Source organism: Schistocerca gregaria, chromosome 4 (assembly GCF_023897955.1).
Source record: "Schistocerca gregaria isolate iqSchGreg1 chromosome 4, iqSchGreg1.2, whole genome shotgun sequence".
Classification (NCBI taxonomy): Eukaryota; Metazoa; Arthropoda; class Insecta; order Orthoptera; family Acrididae; genus Schistocerca; species Schistocerca gregaria.
This window is the reverse complement of record NC_064923.1, coordinates 599038941-599059023: the sequence shown is the minus strand read 5'-3', so window position 1 is coordinate 599059023 and position 20083 is coordinate 599038941. Positions and strand designations below refer to the sequence as shown.

General features: G+C 36.9%; 1 protein-coding gene across 13 annotated transcripts in view; it reads right to left on the bottom strand.

Annotated features, from left to right (window-relative positions):
* LOC126267038 (signal transducer and activator of transcription 5A) overlaps positions 1 to 20083 on the bottom strand; it is a 153749-nt gene that overhangs the window by 111358 nt on the left and 22308 nt on the right. For all 13 annotated transcript variants that reach the window (XM_049971832.1, XM_049971826.1, XM_049971827.1 and 10 more), the window contains 2 exons: positions 18364 to 18522; positions 11502 to 11616 (listed from right to left, as the gene is read on the bottom strand). In XM_049971832.1, the coding sequence (XP_049827789.1) occupies positions 11502 to 11616; positions 18364 to 18522 (274 nt within the window). The remainder of the gene's footprint in view (positions 1 to 11501; positions 11617 to 18363; positions 18523 to 20083) is intronic.

Here is a 20083-nt window from a genome sequence, read left to right as displayed (position 1 = left end):
TAATTCCGACAAACACTGTTTTTGGGAGACAATGCCATATCACACTATTCAAGCACTCATTGGGGTTCTGCGTTTTTCCATGAAGACATTTCATCAGAAGACTTCTGTCAGCCAGATCTCTGAAAATGGGCTTTATTTCTTCTATGATGGCTAATGGCAGACTGTGGTGGTGAATGTGTTTCTCTCCAGTTGCTAGCCCCCTATTGTATTTACACCAGCTCTCTTCACCTTTGGGGAACAAACCATGTTCTAGATGCTCATCTGTGGATGCGGTGTGGAAATACAAAGCCCATATAACTTTCCTCATTTCTTCAAGATTGCCTGTATTTTGCCTTATTGCAAGGCCATAGCAATTCTGAATGTGGTCTATTATGGAATCAGTCAATCTTCATTTGCCATGCAAGGCTTTCCCATCATCTAGTTTTTTCCCCTTTCATAACTGAACTGATTTTAACCTTCTCAGCCTGGCTCCCATTCTCTTCTGCACATGTCCTATACTTCCAAGTTTGCTGATATTTACACTGTTCCCATATGGTTTGCTTTCCAAAACTTCTTTGAATGTTTTAGAGTCACCATCTCCCACATACTTGACATAGCTAACATTATACCACTCTGAAGAGAGGCAATTTTTTTTTTTCACCCCAGCAACCTCCATGCCACCACTACTACCATAATAATCAGCAACAGAGTCATCACTATGTTAATTTTCCAGCCTGTCTATGCATCTACAGTATTTAGACATTATTGCAACATCAATAACCTTGCCAGTGTCAACACTAGTTGCTGTTACACCATTTTTGGAGGTGTGGCCCCTTTTTTGCCATGTCCCATCAAAAGCTGTGAGAGGGCACGATTACCATCATTTTATTTCACTACTTCTTCCACAGCTCATTGCATTGACTTCTGTGCTACATCTTCAACTACAGCTCCTAGTACATAGTTGTAGCCATCAAACTTTGAAGGTACACTTGGAAGATTTAGAACACCACATAGCATATCACCAGCTGCTTTGCCCTTACCAATTGCTCGCAATCCATAAACTAACCTAATATTTACACTATAAAGTTCAGTTTCTTGTATCCATTATTTACAGTTACTGGAGCAGAACTTTGAAACTTACAGCTGTATTTACAAACACTGCATATTAAGATAAACTGGGCATCCAAGCCAACATGGGATTCTACTTTCAGAGAAATGTTTCCTTGACATTTTTTGCAGTGCACACTGTTTTCAAGAACTTTGCACAATATACTCGTATGAATGAGTTCAAAAGCTTCTTTCCCTTTATCAATTAAATTATATTTCTCTTCCAAATCTCTTAGTTTTTTGTGAGAAGCACTGTTTTACATTTGGAGTAAGTTCATTCGGAAAATCAGTAGTAAGTGAACACTCATTTTCCAACAGTGATGATGATGATGAACTGTTTGGCTTTGCTAATGAATCATCATTTCTTTTCTTTTGCCAGTTCATACACTTTTTAAACACTTTTGTTCTACCTCTAAGCATTTTCACTATGAAAAATGAAGCATTAAATACGAAATAACTCGACAACAACAACTTTCATATAGCACACTGTTTACAAACAACCCCGTCACAAAGTCAAAGAGTATTTTGAGGAAACCAGAAGGGAAACATTTTCGGACAAATAGTTTCTATAGAGTCGCTGGAAAGTGGGATATTTGAATTCGTCATATAAATGCACTTCCAAAAAGTTTATGGTCAACCATGAGAGACATGTATACCTAATGCACAATACCCGATCTCACAAATCCATAAAAATAAAATCGTTAATTCTAGTAGAGCTATGTATGATACGTCATTTTAAAGAGGGAACTTGGCAGAATATAATACTTCAATAAAACGAAAATCATTTTTTTTAACCCAAAATCCGATTCCGGATCCCCTTAAAGAGAAGATTGTGAACTCCCAGATGACTTCATTTTTGCTTACAAATCTCCCAAAAAATATTTGGGTATATCTAGATATTCTTTTTTTCTTTATGAACCTAACTTGAACACTTGTATCAAAATTGATTTGATATGTTGTAATGATGCACAGTATTTCCCATGAACAGCATGGTATATCTATTGACTGAGTAAGGGATACTTACCACAATGTAAGAAATATTGCTTTCTACAACAAAGCAGCAATAGGCAGACCGATATCTCAAATCCATCTGATATTCAAGACAAACAGGGAACGAAATGGGTGACTGCATGGTTTTACGTCACAAACAGAAAACAACCACTTACTTGCCACTATCCCTGAAAAAGTGGGGTGGCTCGTGTGTCTTAAAGACAAAGATAGTCATACCATAGGAGTAATTGCATTAGAAGGGTGCCTGTATACAGCAAGACTGACATATGGCTCCTGAAGAAGGGCAACAGAATTTTCAGTAATTACAGGGGACAACAGTCTGGAAGATTGACTGGTATCTCCTCATAACATCAGAGACACGGGGTTACCATGATTGTATTGGCATTGGAACTCAACTGAAATCAAGGAGAAACTACAGCCATTAAATTTACCAAATACATGTAACTCTACTGTACGGTCTAATGTTAACCTCCTACAGGTTAAAATAACCCCCCCCCCCCCCCTTTTCCCTTCCCAATTATGTGTATCTCCACCCAGGGGCTATTCAGAAGGACGTCATCAGAAAATGAAATTCTATGGGTCTGAGTGTAGAATCTTTTGGTCATGCAGATACATTAGAGAATATGAAGAGGGAAGCTGAAGTTGGTGAAACTTGTGAAATGTAACGGCAGGACAAACAGAATTTTTGGTCATGATCAACACACAAATACGGATAGCTAAACTATAGTAACCCAACAACTCACCCTAATAGTACAAATATATATGCCTAATAACTGCAGATGATGAAGAGATTGTAAAAAATGTTTGACAACATAAAAGAAATTATTCAGTACATGAAGCTAGCCAGCTGCAGGAAAAAGAAGAGAAGGGTGAATTGCAGAACAATATGGACAGCAGAAACAAATGAAATGAGAAGCCACCTCACACAATTTTGCACAGAGTATAATTTAATCATTGCAAACATTTGGTTTAAAACTATAACAAAAGATTATATACTTGGGAGCGAATGGGAGATACCAGAGGATGAATATGCGACCTGGACAAGTTCCAACAATAAGAGCTTACTGAGAATTTAAAAATAGAACATTGGGGAATGACTGACTGAAATACGCAAAACAAATACAAAAAAAGATGAGTGGGTATCTTTGAGGGAAGAAATAATGAAGGTGGCAGAGGAACAGTTAAGCAAAGGTAGAATGCCTATTACATTTTCTTGGATATTTATGTGAGATTTTAAATTTGACTGATGAAAGGTGGAAACATAAAAACGTACTGAATGAAGTAGGTAAAAGGGGACACAGGTGCCTAAAAAATAAGTAAAATTTGCTACAAATAGTCTTGCGATCAAGACCTTTCTTTAGCAAATTTTATTGATATACCTGAGATCAATGTTTTCCTAGAACAATATTCCAGAAAATATCTAAAAAATAAATTTACAGACGGTGCAAACTGGCAAAGCAAGAAAGGCTAGAGTAGAAATGCTAGACTATACAAGCACACACTAATACAGGAAATGTGTATACTGTGTACCAGTAAACAAAAACAGAGGAAAACTTTGGAGAAAAGAGAAGCAGCTGTATGACCACTAACAGTTAAAGTGGCAAGCCAGTGTCGAGCAAAGGAGGGAAGTATAGAAGAGGGAATGAATGTACCAAATGGCTACACAAAGGAAAGCAGCCGAAGGCAACATTATGGAAAAGAAAATTCATGCATAAGAGAGGAAGGATGTGATACTGCAATAAGAATGTAATGCAGCCATGGAGGACCTAAGCAAGACAAGGCGGCAGATATAGTTGACTTTCCCTCACAATTATTACAAATTTTGGAAGAACCAACCATTAAAAACTTATTACGAAAGGTATATGAGATATATGCAACAGGTGAAATATCCTCAAACTTCAAGAAGAAAGTAATACATCCAATCTCCAGAAGGCACATGCTGAAAGTTTTGAATATTACCAAATCATCAGTTTAATAAGTCATGGTTGCAAAATATTGATAGGAATTATTTACATCAGAATGCAAAAACTGGTAGAGGACAACCTCTAAGAAGATTAGTTTTGTATCATACCATATCATATTTCAGAATTAACAAAATGATAAGCAGAGTTCATCATGAAGCTGAAAAATTAAGCTACCAGATGCACAAGAACTGATTTTTTTAATGAAACACTTCTTTAAATTCATTCGAGAAAGATTGCAGGTCAGCCAGCTTGAGCACATTACCATTCAGACTGTCAAGCGAACCTGCGGCCTTCCATGCTAAATCTTACACCACTAGAGAAATTGGTCATGTGAGCTAGCCATCTCCCCTCCCTGTAAGCCAGAAGTCAAGCGCACCACCTCCCAAACTCAGCAAATCTAACTCCGTATGAGATGGGCTTAAAAGAAGAAACATCTGCCGGCAGGCATTGGAGTTCTGCAGCAGGATTGTGGGATATCAAGACTGCAATTTATTGTTGTGTGATATTGCTGCTTGTATGGGTCAGGATTCCATGGCTGTCATGCAAATGTGGAATTGTTGGAGTTTGGAAGGCCATAGTCAATACCACGCAGGATTTAGTCCAGAAACGGGCTCGTCTGCAGTAAGATAAGTATCCACTTGAACAGTGAGACAGCTGTAACACCACAATCTTCTTGTGGTTATTGTTGTGGAAGCAGACAGTTGCACAGGCAGTGGAATGTCCGACAACAACAGTGGACACAGAAGCAGCACTGCGACACATTCCCAAGTAAATCTCTGTTCTACATACGACATCAAGATGGGTGTATCTGTAATGCAGGGTCCGAGGAGAACAAACATTGCCACACTGCATTTGTCATCTTCATATGGGACTGGTGCTTAGCTGGATGCCACCATACACACAATACAATCATCTCCAGTTCACATAGTCTGTCCTTTGTTGTCAAGCTGTCTTGACCTACCTCGATACAGAGGGTGTTCGATTGTTGCCTAGCCATCACTTTTTCCAGAAGTCTCACACACTGGAAACAACTGGTCAAGGGGTTACCAAGAGTGGGATACCATCACTCACCACTCACTACGATTGATGAACTCTGACAAAAAAATCTACTCACCAATCAGCGGCAGAATACACTCATAGAAGATAATGATTCTTCAGGTAGAAGGTTTGAAGGGAAAGGAAGTGGATGAAAGAAAAGGTCTGGAAAAGTCTAGGAAAAGAGCTCGAGTTCAGAACCATAGGTCAGGGAGGACTTACCGGATGGGATCAGAAGGAAAGAGCACACTCTGCAAGATGACAGTCATGACCTCGGTGCCTGTTTCACCAGATTCAACATCTGGATTCTGTCCCCAGACACCAGTTTCTCAGAACTCCGCAGGTGTGAACTAGCACAACAACATTTCCTTGGTTCTCGCCCCCCACCTGGCCATAATTTACATTAGCTTCTTCCGTGTCAGGATTTCTTCACAGTAAATTATCCTTTCTTCACTCCGTTTTAGTTTTCTACGTCTTTCATTTTCTTACCTATCAACTTTTTGCCATTTCTGTCACACCTCAGTTACGTACAATGCAGTTAGCTTCTTACTCTTATTAACTCATACATGATGTTTTAGCAGTAATCTCTATCTTTCATATTACCCTGTCTTTCACTTTTAAGCTCACAGGTTTTCAAATCTTGTCTGGTGCAGTGTCCTACAATCAATCTTTCCTACTCATCCCATCCAATAAGTCTCCCCTGATCTGCGGTTCTGAGTGACTTTTCCGAACTTAACCTTTTTCCTAGACCTCTCCAGATGTTTTCCTTTGCCTCTCTTCCTTCCCCTTCAACCCTTCTGTCTGTGGTTCTGAAAATCTGCCTAACTATAACCTCCTTTTATGCCTGTGTTCTGCCACCACTTGGTGAGTAGATTTTTTTTTATCTATACAATTACATTATATCATTTAAGTTCAGTTCAAGCTAATGCCCAGCTGGTTTAGAAACACTGCTGCTGCCAGCACAAGCAGATCTGTGTACTAAATTTCATGGCTTATACATGCCCAAATCACCTACCATTGTAATCAGGCCTTCTTCCTACTATACTGTGTATACATAATAAGTAAAATTTTGTTTTTGCTGTCCTTCCTGCTGTTACAATTTTAACTGTCAGCAACTTATAAACATTTGTACTGAAAATGGCTAAAGGATATAATTTCTTTATCTCAATTACATATAACCCTGCATTTAAATTCCCAGAATTAATATTTTCCTGCCATTTATGACATTTTGTATCATTCCTGTCAAATTTCCTACGTCCACAATGTTAATTTGCACCCGACTTTGTGATAACATGTTTATAATTTTCCCACGGTTTATGCATTATCAAAAAGTGTTTGTGGAGAAAAAATGATGCTGGCACGATGTTGGCCGTCCATTAGTGTTTACAAATATTACGTGTTTAAGTTTATTGACACCAGGGCACACTACTCGGCGGGTTTGAACTGGTAAATGTGTGAAAGTTGAAACAATTCTTGCCGTATCTCCTGCCGCTGCCGAGCTCTACTTGGCGTGAAGGCTGATAGGAGTAACTAGGTTCATTCAAATAAAGATATTATGGCCAATCACAACCATTTCCAGGCAGTCCCTAATGCGCAAACAGTTGCACGATTGTTGTGATCACGTGTCATCTTCGACAAAGAATCAATTTAGCGTGTTTTGGCATTTGGCCACTTGTAGTGCTAGTTGACACCATCATTCACTTTGCGTTGTTCAAATGTTTTTAGTTTAAACACAGCACCAGTTACATATTTTTTTCATGCTGAGAAAAACATATTTTGAGAATTTATTCTCTATGTAAAGTGCATTATTTATGTATGTATTTTTTGTGTTGTTCCACAAATAAACAATGTGAGTGATATGTTATGTATGTGGTTTTATACATAACTGAGGAGGCACAACCACCTTATAACCTCAAAAGGACAACTACAGTGCAAGAGACACAGAATAGCACATATTTAAACAAGACACAAAAAGCTTATGCACATATATGCATTTGACAACAAGAAAAAATTCTCAAAAAACGTTGTGCTAAGCATGAAAAATATTTAATTAGTGCAGTATTGCATAAACTATATAATGAGTGACAGCTGCAGGCTTTCAAAACAATCAATGATGATGTATGAAATTGAGTCAAATGTTCTTACTTCTCATACAGTTATCAGTTCCAGTTACATCAGTGGTTTTATTAGATAATAAACAAGTCCCTGGCAAGCCTTTTGATGCATGTTATGTACATATATCAAACATAAAGTGTGAAAATGCAAGAGGGTATCCTTTTGCAACTTAAAATGTTATTTTCCCACATACCACATTTACCCACATTTTACACCATTTTTCTGAAGTCCCTTGAAAAGTGTGCAAGCAGGGTCTCACTGTATATGACAAATATGAAAACAAATCACAGCACATAGTTAGTACACCATCTTTCAGTTTACATGCAGAAAAGAGGATTGTACTTTATCACCTAAAATATCTTTTAGTTCATCAAATATACTGATAATACATTTCCACTTGATGGCTAGGTGACAGAATTTTGCAATTTCTCATATCACTTAGGAGGGGCAGACTTTTGGCCAGTTTCATTCCATTATTAAAAATACACTGTGGAATTGGATTCTGTCGAAATTTCAATAGACATAGCAACTTATTTTCCACGGACTTTTTATTCCTTTTTTGTCCTTCAGAAAAATGTCATCAGTAACTAGTTTTGAGTAATACATAATCTCTCTTGTTGCCATGTTAACATTTGCTTCTTTTGCCAATCACAGCAGAGTTTACGAAACTTCATTTTACTAACATTCTAATCACTGCAGAATTCTAAAACAGAGTATTATTAAACTTGCAATAGAGGACAAAGCAGGTAAAAAGTTTATGAAAAAGTCCATTCTTGGTATGAAAATGAACATGTATTTTCTTCACCTATATTGTTGTAAAAAACAGGAATTCTTGTTTCGCCAGTTATCAATGCGCTTTAAAAATTATATTATTTCATATATGATCTATGTTCAAATTCATAGTGACCCCTATTTTTCACTGCAAACTTTTAAAATTTCTTACAGGCTGCCACAGGCAGCCTTCAGGGTATCATACAAGGAAAATAGCACTAGAACCATCAAGGAAAACATGTAAAGCTCCTTGCAGGAAAGCCAGCTAGCAGACAATGGAGCCTGCCAGGAAGCCACCACACAAGACATTAAGCTCACAATGAATCTTGCTCCTCATGAGACAAGCTTTACACTGGGCCTAACGTCGTCTTCCCACAAACGATGAATGTACGTATGTGATTTCTAAATACAAAACTTGTTGTGTAATCTTTCCTTCTATGCATAATGCAGGTGGTGTTAGACTCTCCAGTTTTAAAGGAGTGTACTGAAATGCTTTATTGTTTGCATTTCCAAGCATGTAATAAGCTTCACGTCAATTTGGCTTTTGTTACATGTCCCTTTCATGTTGCTGTGATTTCAATGTCAAGCATTGTATTTGTAGATTTAGAATAAGTTGTCTTTGAAATTCTAAAGGTATAAAGAATAAAATAAGGGGAGCAAAAATCTACAGTTTGTACAGAAACTAGACTGCAGTCATAAGAGATTACGAACATAGAAGAAGAAAGATTAGAGTTTAACATCCTATTCACAGCATGATCATTAGTGATGGCATAGAAGCTCAAATCACACATGGATGAAGAAGAAAATTGGCTTTAACCTGTTCAAAGGAACCATTTTGACATTTGCCTGTAGAATTTAAGTAAATCATGGAAAAACTAAATCTGGACGAGTAGACGGGGATCTGAAACACATCCTCCCAAATGTTAGTCCATTGAAGGACATAAAAGGGAGGCAGTAGTTAAATACGTGTTGTAGACTACTTTATTCAACCTGTACACTGAGTAAACAGTAAAGCAAATGAAAGAGAAACTTGGAAAGGAAATTAAAGTTCAGGGAGAAGAAAGAAAAACTTTGAGGTTTGCTGGTAACATTGTAAATCTGTCATAGACGGCCACGGACTTGGAAGATCAGTCCAACAACGGAATGAATAGTGTCTTGAAAACTGTTATAAGATTAGCATCAGCAACAATAAAACAAAGTAGTAGTCCAAGTAAGTTAGGTGATGCTCAGAGAATTAATTTGGAAATATGCCACTGAAAGTTACAGAAGAGCTTCATTATTAGAGTAAGATAAGATATGGTGGCAAAAGTAAAGAAGATATCAAATGCAGACTAGCAATCATGAGAAAAATCTTTTCTGAAAGAGATAAGTATGTTAAGCTATAACATATATTTAAATGTCAGGGAGTCTTTTCAGAAAGTATTTGTCAGGAGTGCAGCCTTTTATGGAAGTTAAATGTGGATGATAAACAGTACATTCAATAAAACAATAGTAGCTTTTGAAATGAACCAATACATAAGATTGCTGATGATTAAATGGATAGATTAGGTAAATGATGGAGAGGTACAGAATTGAATGGGGAGAAAATACATTTACGTCACAACTTCACTAAAAGTAGGTTAGGTTGATGGACATTCCCTGTGGCACCATGGAATAGTTAATTTAGTAATGGAGAAAAAGGGGGGGGGGGGGGGGGGCTTCAGGGAAGGAGTGAGGAATTCTAGGAGGACACCAAGGCTTGACTACAGTAGCAGGTCAAGTGCATGAGTCTTGCAGTAGTTGTGCAGAGATGCAGAGACGCGCACAAATATACTAGCATCAAGTGCTGTACCAAATATGTCTTCTGCATACAGAATAAAAATTTAAATTACTGAGAAAATTCCAAAGAGGAAATGTTACAGCTAACTGACAGGATATCTATTACATAAAGTGATAAAGTGTAGTATCATATTTATATATGTATAATTAGAACACAAATGTTACTGTCAAGAAGAGGTCCCCAGCAGCGCAAAACAACTTTTTGAAACTATCTATATGGTTATGTAAATGAAGATCCCAGGTGTCACACATTAAAGTCATTCACGCTGGTGAGACTTCATTTGCGAGTAGCTCATGAAAAATATTTCAAAATTTTGTGAAATACTCAATAGCATTAAAAAATTTGCATTATATATTCCAGTTGTGTGGTATAATGGATAGGATAACAGCTCGCTTGCAGGTCGTGGCTTCAAATGTTATCAGGTATATTTTTTTTAATCTTTATCAAAATTACTTCAATTATTATTTTTATTCAATTAATTGTTTTAAATGTAATTTTCATTTCTATTCCTTTGTCATATCAGTTCAATCACCATTTGAGCTTTTTCATTTGTTTAATTTTTTTCTATCTATCTTTTTTCCCAAACAGATTTTTTGTGAATATGAATTTAATTATATTTACCTATTATAATATTCATGTATTTGAAAATTCAGATCTTTTAGTTAAAAAACAAAAGATGAAATAATCTATTTATATTTGTGCAATGGTGGTGAGAAATGTATTTTTGTTACCCAATGTGCTTTTCTTTTTTTTTTTTTTTTGCAAGATAATCATCATACATATATGTAAAATACGACCTAAATATCTAATGAATTATGGACAAAAAAACACAGGTGAAAAGTTAAACAAAAGACGGGTTTATAAGTAACACAAAATTCAAGCAAAATGAGAAATAGATATAATAAACACATTAATATGGACAAAAAACAAAAGAAATAAATCAAAATTAATACATAAAATCAATTGAAAACACATGGACAAAAATTTCAAGTGCAGAAAGAATGATACAAAGAAAAATGAGAGCAAATGAAGTTGATGTTATGAGTAAAACTGTGTAACAAAGGAATGGAATTAAAAAATTGCATTTAAATCAATTATTTGAATAAAAATGATGGAGTAGTTTTGATAAAGATTTAAAAATTTAAAAAATTGTGCACCTGATGAGTTTCGACCTCAGAACCTCCTGCATGCAAAGTATCCTATTCATTACACCAAGCAATCAGAATAAAATATTAAAACTTTTCCACGCAACACTACTGAGTGTCACACGAAGTTTCTATACTTTTTTTCCATCAGTTATTCGCAAATGAGGGCTCACAAGGGTGAATGGCTGCAGTGATTGATACCTGGGATCTTGACCTGTGTCACCGTATAGATAGCTGCAAATAGTCAATCGCACTGCTGAGGATCTCTCCTTGTGAGCTACTATATCAATTACAACGCAATACGGCATTGAGAATCTTTACACAGAACGTCAACTTAGACTATTGATCAAATATTTTGATGTGAAACAGAAAGACTATTCTCAAAACTATTTTTAAGAATTAGGTATGAATTACTGAAACTGACAGTGTTACAGCCACAACAAATGAGATTTTTTGGTCTGTTTGTAGAAATAGAATAAGCAAAGGTGCAAGAAACGATCCACTGTTACAAAGCAACAAACAAACACATTGATGCATATGCGGTGCTAGTCATACCTGAGGTGGGGTCATATGGACATTCAGCTTCCCTCCAACAAGGAGCCTTACTGTAGAAGTAAAACGGGTGTTTGTCTTCATAACTTGTGGTGGTTGTTTCTCTATTATGAATGTGCTGAAAAATAAAATATCTTTTTGAAAAGAAGGTAAATAAGAACTATATGTCTGTCAATTATATTATAACTAAAAACAAACATGATGTGACTTACCAAACAAAAGTGCTGGCAGGTCGATAGACACACAAACAAACACAAACAAACATACACACAAAATTCAAGCTTTCGCAATCAACGGTTGCTGAGTCAGGAAAGAGGGAAGGAGAGGGAAAGACGAAAGGATGTGGGTTTTAAGGGAGAGGGTAAGGAATCATTCCAATCCCGGGAGCGGAAAGACTTACGTTAGGGGGACAAAAGGACAGGTATACACTTGCACACACACACACACACACACACACACACACACACACAAATCCATCCACACAGACACAGACACAGACACAGACACAAGCAGACATATTTAAAGGCCTTTAAATATGTCTGCCCACGTCCGCACATGTGCGGACGGACATGCGTGCGTGTGTGTGTGCGCGAGTGTATACCTGCCCCCCCCCCCCCCAAGGCGCATACACGCGCACACACACACCCATGTCTGTCCGCCCATGTGCGGACGCGGGCAGACATATTTAAAGGCTTTTAAATATGTCTGTTTGTGTCTGTGTATGTGTGGATGGATATGTGTGTGTGCGCGCGAGTGTATACCTGTTCTTTTATCCCCCTAACTTAAGTCTTTCCACTCCCGGGATTGGAATGACTCCTTACCCACATCCTTTCGTCTTTCCCCTCTCCTTCCCTCTTTCCTGACGAAGCAATTGTTGGTTAAGAAAGCTTGAATTTTGTGTGTATGTTTGTGTGTCTATCAACCTGCCAGCACTTTTGTTTGGTAAGTCACATCATCTTTGTTTTTAGATATATTTTTCCCACGTGAAATGTTTCCCTCTATTATATTCAATTAAATGTAGACATTAATAATTGTACCAATCAGAGAAGCTAAATGTTACAATGACATCTCCTTACTCATTTGGTATGTGTACCTCTACATTTTTAGGAGTTACAAACACATTCTTTATTCAATGCTCACACTTATCCCACTGTAACACATTTTCAACCTAACAATATGAATCTGCCTTCGACATTATATACGCATTTATTAAGCGCTCCTGCATACAAGGACAATCCCAGTACTTTCTAATTTGTTATTTAATTTGTGTTCTCATATAGAAATACATTGAAATGAGTACTCTGTGTATGGTCTAACCTGGGACCCTTCTCAATACATTTCCAAATGGTTGGTTGAAAACAAACTTGCCCAAAGCACCTTTCCAACACAAACTACATCAGTCCCACATACAAATTAATCCACAATGCATAACAGATAGTATGCACCTTCCGGTTAGGTTCCTTTTTTTGGCTTTATCGACAACCTTAATCCTTAAAGGATATAGACACCAAACATGCTAAATCATGTAAATTACAAGCATGCTTTCTGCCATCAGCATCAGTAATCAAGATCTCCACAACAGAATCTCCTTGTTTGCTGACAATTCGGTAATAATGCACAAATGTAGTGTCTCGCCGTCTCTTCTTCAGCACTTTCCCCAGTTAGTCCTGAATCAGTTTTTCCACCAACTTTTTTCTCCATTCAGATATAAACTGTGTATCACCAAAAGCTAATAGTGCAATCAGATTTAAAGGTGTTATTGTAATATCTCATTAATTGTATGCAGTGATTTCAAGTAAAAAAGGGCATTCCAGGTAAAAAAGGTAACATTTACATGCAGATAGGGGATATGACACTAATCACACAAACTTCACAGCATATGGGGGAAGGGGGAGAGGGGGGGAGAAAATAATTAAATGGGAAAATTATGTAGCTAAGTAATTTGTAGGTAGAAAACAATGAAGTGACAGGTGACTCAATGATAGATGCAGTTTGGAAGTTTTGTTCCAGTTAATGCACAAAGTAAGAGATGAGGAGAAAATACAGTACAAAACTAAGAATTACCATTGTTCAAAGAGATTATTTTGATTATTCAGCTACTTAAATTAACATTAAAGTACCAGAGTTTGAACAAACAAAGTAATGTAACAATTTTATGTAAGGGGCTCTTTCATTGGTAAAGTAAGTGAAATTTCAGATTATAGGTACACCATGTCTAGATTATTTAACCTCGTTTTTTCTAATAGAGAAGGCAGCATTGAAATGTGAAAAGCAAATGCAACTTTACATTCTCTTTAATACCGTTATTTATCAGAAAACGGAAATTTGACATAAATGATAAGGTGACAAATAATATGAAACTGGTGGTTTTAATGACATAAATGGGTTTTAACAAAAGTCATAAAATTTAGCATGTTTCACTTGTATATGCAAAAATGTCGAAAATCTGAGAGCAGTACTTCTTGAAATTTATCCTTCATATAACTGCCTACATCATAGACTAACACTACATAAAAATACTCTAGAAATGTCTAATCAACAATGTTCGATGGCAAAGCAATACAACATGAAGTAGATTTCCATGTGGCAAGCACTATTCCAACACAGCATCTAATAACTATCACTTTTCCAGAAAGCTCACATGCAGAGGAGATTTTTAAGAGACTGGCCTACAAAGCATGATTAGGTCAAGTGGCAGACAGACGAAAATATGTTCATCATCAAATGCCATATGTACACTCTAAGAAAAATAAAATGACTCATCAAAAAGAAAGTATCCAAATGAGGTGGAAACTGGTAGATGTGATGTACATATACAGCCAAACAAATTATTACTATTTCAGAAAAAATTGAATGATATATTCAAGAGAAAGAGCTTCACAAATTGCCCAAATCAATAATACACTGGTCTATGCCTGGCCCTTATGCAATCAGTTATTTGACTCAGCATTGACTGACACAGTTGTAGGATGTCCTTCTGAAGGATATTGTGCCAAATTCTTTCCAAATGGTGCATTAGATTATCAAAATCCTGAGCTGGTTGCAGGGCTCTGCCCATTATTCTACAAATATTCTAAACTATGGAGAAATCCAGCGGCCTCGCTGGCAAAGATAGGGTTTGGTACGCACGGAGCCACAAAATAGAAACTCTTGATGTATGTTGTTGTTGTTATTATTGTCTTCAGTCCTGAGACTGGTTTGATGCAGCTCTCCATGTTACTCTATCCTCTGCAAGCTTCTTCATCTCCCAGTAACTACTGCAACCTACATCCTTCTGAATCTGCTTAGTGTATTCATCTCTTGGTCTCCCTCTACGATTTTTGCCCTCCACGCTGCCCTCCAATACTAAATTGCTGATCCCTTGATGCCTCATAACATGTCCTACCAACCGATCCCTTCTTCTAGTCAAGTTGTGCCACAAACGTCTCTTCTCCCCAATTCTATTCAATATCTCCTCATTAGTTATGTGATCTACCCATCTAATCTTCACCATTCTTCTGTAGCACCACATTTCGAAAGATTCTATTCTCTTCTTGTCCAAACTATTTATTGTCTATGTTTCACTTCCATACATGGCTACACTCCATACAAATACTTTCAGAAACGACTTCCTAACACTTAAATCTATACTCAATGTTAACAAATTTCTCTTCTTCAGAAACGCTTTCCTTGCCATTGGCGGTATACATTTTATATCCTCTCTACTTCGACCATCAGTTATTTTGCTCCCCAAATAGCAAAACTCCTTTACAACTTTAAGTGTCTCATTTCCTAATCTAATTCCCTCAGCATCACCAGACTTAATTCGACTACATTGCATTATCCTCGTTCTGCTTTTGTTGATGTTCATCTTATATCCTCCTTTCAAGACACTGTCCATTCCGTTCAACTGCTCTTCTAAGTCCTTTGCTGGGACTGACAGAATTACAATATCATCGGCGAACCTCCAAGTTTTTATTTCTTCTCCATGGATTTTAATGCCTACTCTGAACTTTTCTTTTGTTTCCTTTACTGCTTGCTCAATACACAGATTGAATAACATCGGGGAGAGGCTGAAACCCTGTCTTACTCCCTTCCCAACCACTGCTTCCCTTTCATGTCTCTCGACTCTTTATAAGTGCCATCTGGTTTCTGTACAAATTGTAAATAGCCTTTCGCTCCCTGTATTTTACCCCTGCCACCTTCAGAATTTGAAAGAGAGTATTCCAACCAACATTGTCAAAAGCTTTCTCTAAGTCTACAAATGCTAGAAATGTAGGTTTGCCTTTCCTTCATCTTTCTTCTAAGACAAGTCGTAAGGTCAGTATTGCCTCACGTGCTCCAGTATTTCTACGGAATCCAAACTGATCTTCCCCGAGGTCGGCTTCTACTAGTTTTTCCATTCGTCTGTAAAGAATTCGAGTTAGTATTTTGCAGCTGTGGCTTATTAAACTGATTGTTCGGTAATTTTCACATCTGTCAACACTTGCTTTCTTTGGGATTGGAATTATTATATTCTTCTTGAAGTCTGACGGTATTTCGCCTGTTTCATACATCTTGCTCACCAGATGGTACAGTTTTGTCAGGACTGGCTCTCCCAAGGCCGTCAGTAGTTCTAATGGAATGTTGTCTACTCCGGGGGCCTTGTTTCGACTCAGGTCTTTCAGTGCTCTGTCAAACTCTTCACGCAGTATCGTATCTCCCATTTCGTCTTCATCTACATTCTCTTCCATTTCCATAATATTGTTCTCAAGTACATCGCCCTTGTATAGACCCTCTATATACTCCTTCCACCTTTCTGCTTTCCCTTCTTTGCTTAGAACTGGGTTTCCATCTGAGCTCTTGATGTTCATACAAGTGGTTCTCTTATCTCCAAAGGTCTCTTTAATTTTCCTTTAGGCAGCATCTATCTTACCCCTAGTGAGATAAGCCTCTACATCCTTACATTTGTCCTCTATCCATCCCTGCTTAGCCATTTTGCACTTCCTGTCGATCTCATTTTTGAGATGTTTGTATTCCTTTTTGCCTGCTTCATTTACTGCACTTTTATATTTTCTCCTTTCATCAACTAAATTCAATGTTTCTTCTGTTACCCAAGGATTTCTACTAGCCCTCGTCTTTTTACCTACATGATCCTCTGCTGCCTTCACTACATCATCCCTCAAAGTTGTATGTAAGTGGGCATTATCTTGCTGAAATGCAAGCCCGGGAAGTTTTGCCATGGAAGGTAACAAAATGGGGCATACAATATCATCGACATACGGCTGTGTTATGAAGGTGCTGTGGATGGCAACCAAAGTGGTCCTGCTATGGAAAGAAATGGCACAACGGACCATTACTCCTGGTTGCTGGGCCACATCGCAGGCACCAATTAGGCATTCCACCACTGTCCAGGGCATCACCTGACATGTCTTAACTGGTCATCTGGGCTCAATTTGAAGTGGGATTCATCACTGAAGACAATTCTATTCCAGCCAATGAGATTTCACACCGAAGAAGTGTCTGGAGACATCTCAGACACTAATACTTCTATTTCCTTTATACTAATGACAACGTTCATTCAAGGACAATGATATAAGAGGTAGAGGTTAAAATGGACAGAAGTGATAATTAAGATAAGAAACATCACAATTATACATGAAATGTATCCAGAATTACGAATATGGACAACCATCAGCTGCATAATGGAATAATGGCAATGAAAATTTCTGCCGGCTTGGGACTTGAATCCATGTTTACCGCTTATCGCGAGAGGTCGTCTAATTATTAGGTTACCCAAGTACACCTCACGGCCAGATCCAAATTTCTATACGCTATCAACCATGCGACTACAACCTGCACACATACATCTATTATGTATACTCCCAAACAGGGGAGGTATTTTAACTGAAAATTGCTTGCCTGGTATCGTTGGATAAATACGATATTGCCATACCTGTGCTGTTCAGAAGAATGATATGTTCCTTCAGACATGAAGCATTGCATCATGCTTTGGAAATCACAGGCACTGCAATGTCATGTTCACAATTACTTCATATCTGTATTGAAATAAAGTCTGAAGAAAGTTCACATAAGTCTGGATACTGCAGTAAGCTACTAGATTCAAACACACATTTCACATTGAAAGTTTAAGTTTTTTTGGAATCTTCATGCAGGAACTCATCCTAATTACATTAACAGTAAAGCAGATAGCATTTCAAAACTATAGACTGTCCATAAACGTAGACAGACGATGTCTCTTACTGACAGTCCATTCACAACTTCTCTCACGGCAAAATCAAACAACACTGCCTTCCCACTATCCACTGTCGCTGGCCAAAGACAAATTTTATGCATTCTTCCATTAGCTACAAAATGTTTCACACACTATTACTGCAAAGTCACGAATGATTGGTTAGCCAGGCAACCAAAAGAAAAAACCAATTAAAAGATTAATTAGAAGTGTACATTAAATACAAAATGTGATGATGTAGGAACCAGTGGAACCCTATGGAACATTGTTTTTTCATGCAGTCATATAGTGAACAACAACTGAAGCACTACAAAAAATAAGTGAAAGCATGAATAACACACAAACAACATCGTGTGATTAAAGTGACTTACAAACAAAGAGTAATAAACGATAGATTGTAAAATATCCACAGGTTGCTTCATTTGGCTTCCAACTGCAAGTAACCATTTAGATTATCAAAGTGCCTCAGTGTTCAGAATGCCCTACCTCCACAATTACATAACTTACAGAACTGCCATAATTCCTTTTTCTCTTAAAGTTGAAAACAATTATTGGACACATAAGCATATAATCATTAAACAAAGTCTTTAGTCTCAACTTCAACAGCATGGTATGTGAGCAATGTTGGATAATGACTGTACCAGTATACTTTACCTTGTGACTAAAGATGATAAAAGCTGTGTGATGACTGTGTTCAGATGAAGCAGTCTCTCAGAAACCACGGGTGGATCGAAGTCAAACTTCTGCTTTAACCTGTCGGCTTCTTTTATTTGTTGCCTATTCATCCAAATAATTTCAGCAAGACTTTCACACCTAGAATTAAAATTAATACAACATTTAACAATAAAATTCATCTGCAGCTATTGTGGCATCTTTACTGCCAAACAAAAATAATTTTGTTGACACGACTTCCATTCAGCACTAGTAGAGCTGAAAGTTACAAGTTACTGCTTTTGTATCAAAAAGTGACATAATAAGACCATAGCCGTGTAGAAATACAGGGAAATTCTTACGGAAAATAAAAACTCCTACCAGCCACTCTTATTTATCTTACTATCATATTCATTAAAGAATAAAAAACATGAGCCACTTGACAACATAAGACATTGAGATTTCAAAAACAACTAGGTTTCTTCCATTCATTACAGCGAAACTGTATAATACTAATGTCCCAATAGTAGAACCAAGAGTACTGCACAAAAACACAGGCTTTTCTACATCTGAAGCACAAAATTATTTACTTGAGATAGCAGTTAGGTTGTTTTAGCTCTTTGTTAGTGTTGTTAAAAATAAAAATGAGGTAAACTGCATTTTCTTTACAATGTGGACAGATCAGATCACATCACCAGGTCCCAAAGATTTGCAAAATTTTCATTCTTGTTTATCTCACATCAACCACTCAAAGCCTCAACTACACAGAGAACTGTTATCTTTACTCCTTTCATTATTTGTATTTCACCCAACATTCCACATTAACATTTACATAAAATGATACTTTTTTCTAATATTGCTCCTTTCTGTGTGGCAATATCACACATACTTTCATAATAGCTGCCAATAGGCATCATTTGGTTGGTACCATGTAAATGACATAAGATGAATGTGAACAAAAATCAGAAGATCGCAATGTTGGTTCAAAGCAGGTGATATCAGTAGTTTTTAATAAATACAACAATTAAAAGTTGCTGTTTCCTGTTTTTACTTATTGCAGTTGTGAAACAGTTAATGTACTCTATTATCCTTTAGTTCCCTACTCTACTTAACATTTAACTATATGGAAAGAGTGATAAAAATAAGTTTTAACTTACATTCCGAAAAATTTGAGGCATATTACAAATATGGATATATGTTATCTGATAAACTTCAAAATTGTTACACAAATATTAAGAAAGCAGTATTGATGATAAGCAGGTAAATAACAACTGAAAAGCAGCTTTCCTGCCTATTTTACTATGATTAAATTTAATACATGCAAAAAGTAGTAGTATATAGAAATGTATTGATAGTTTCTTATTATTATACAGTGCACTCAATTGGTTTCTAATAGCTGCACCTTTATGTTAATGTATAGCTTGACTCCTTCGATATCCATGGAAGTTCTTCATGTTGGGATTTACAGAAAATCATAAAAACAAGTAATTTGGTCAATCCAGACTGACTTTTGGGACAAAGTCTCTTTCAACAAAAATATCTTCTTCCTAAGGAAAGTTTCCGTCTACCTTTATATAGTGGCTGACAAATAAAATGAAATCTCATAATTTCAAAAATATGATTCAGCCCTTCTCACATACCAGTGCAGCTGCTGCTGTCTCTTATCTTTTTCTATCCTGAGTAACATGACAAAGCCACTACAAATCTATGTTTGGGAAACAAA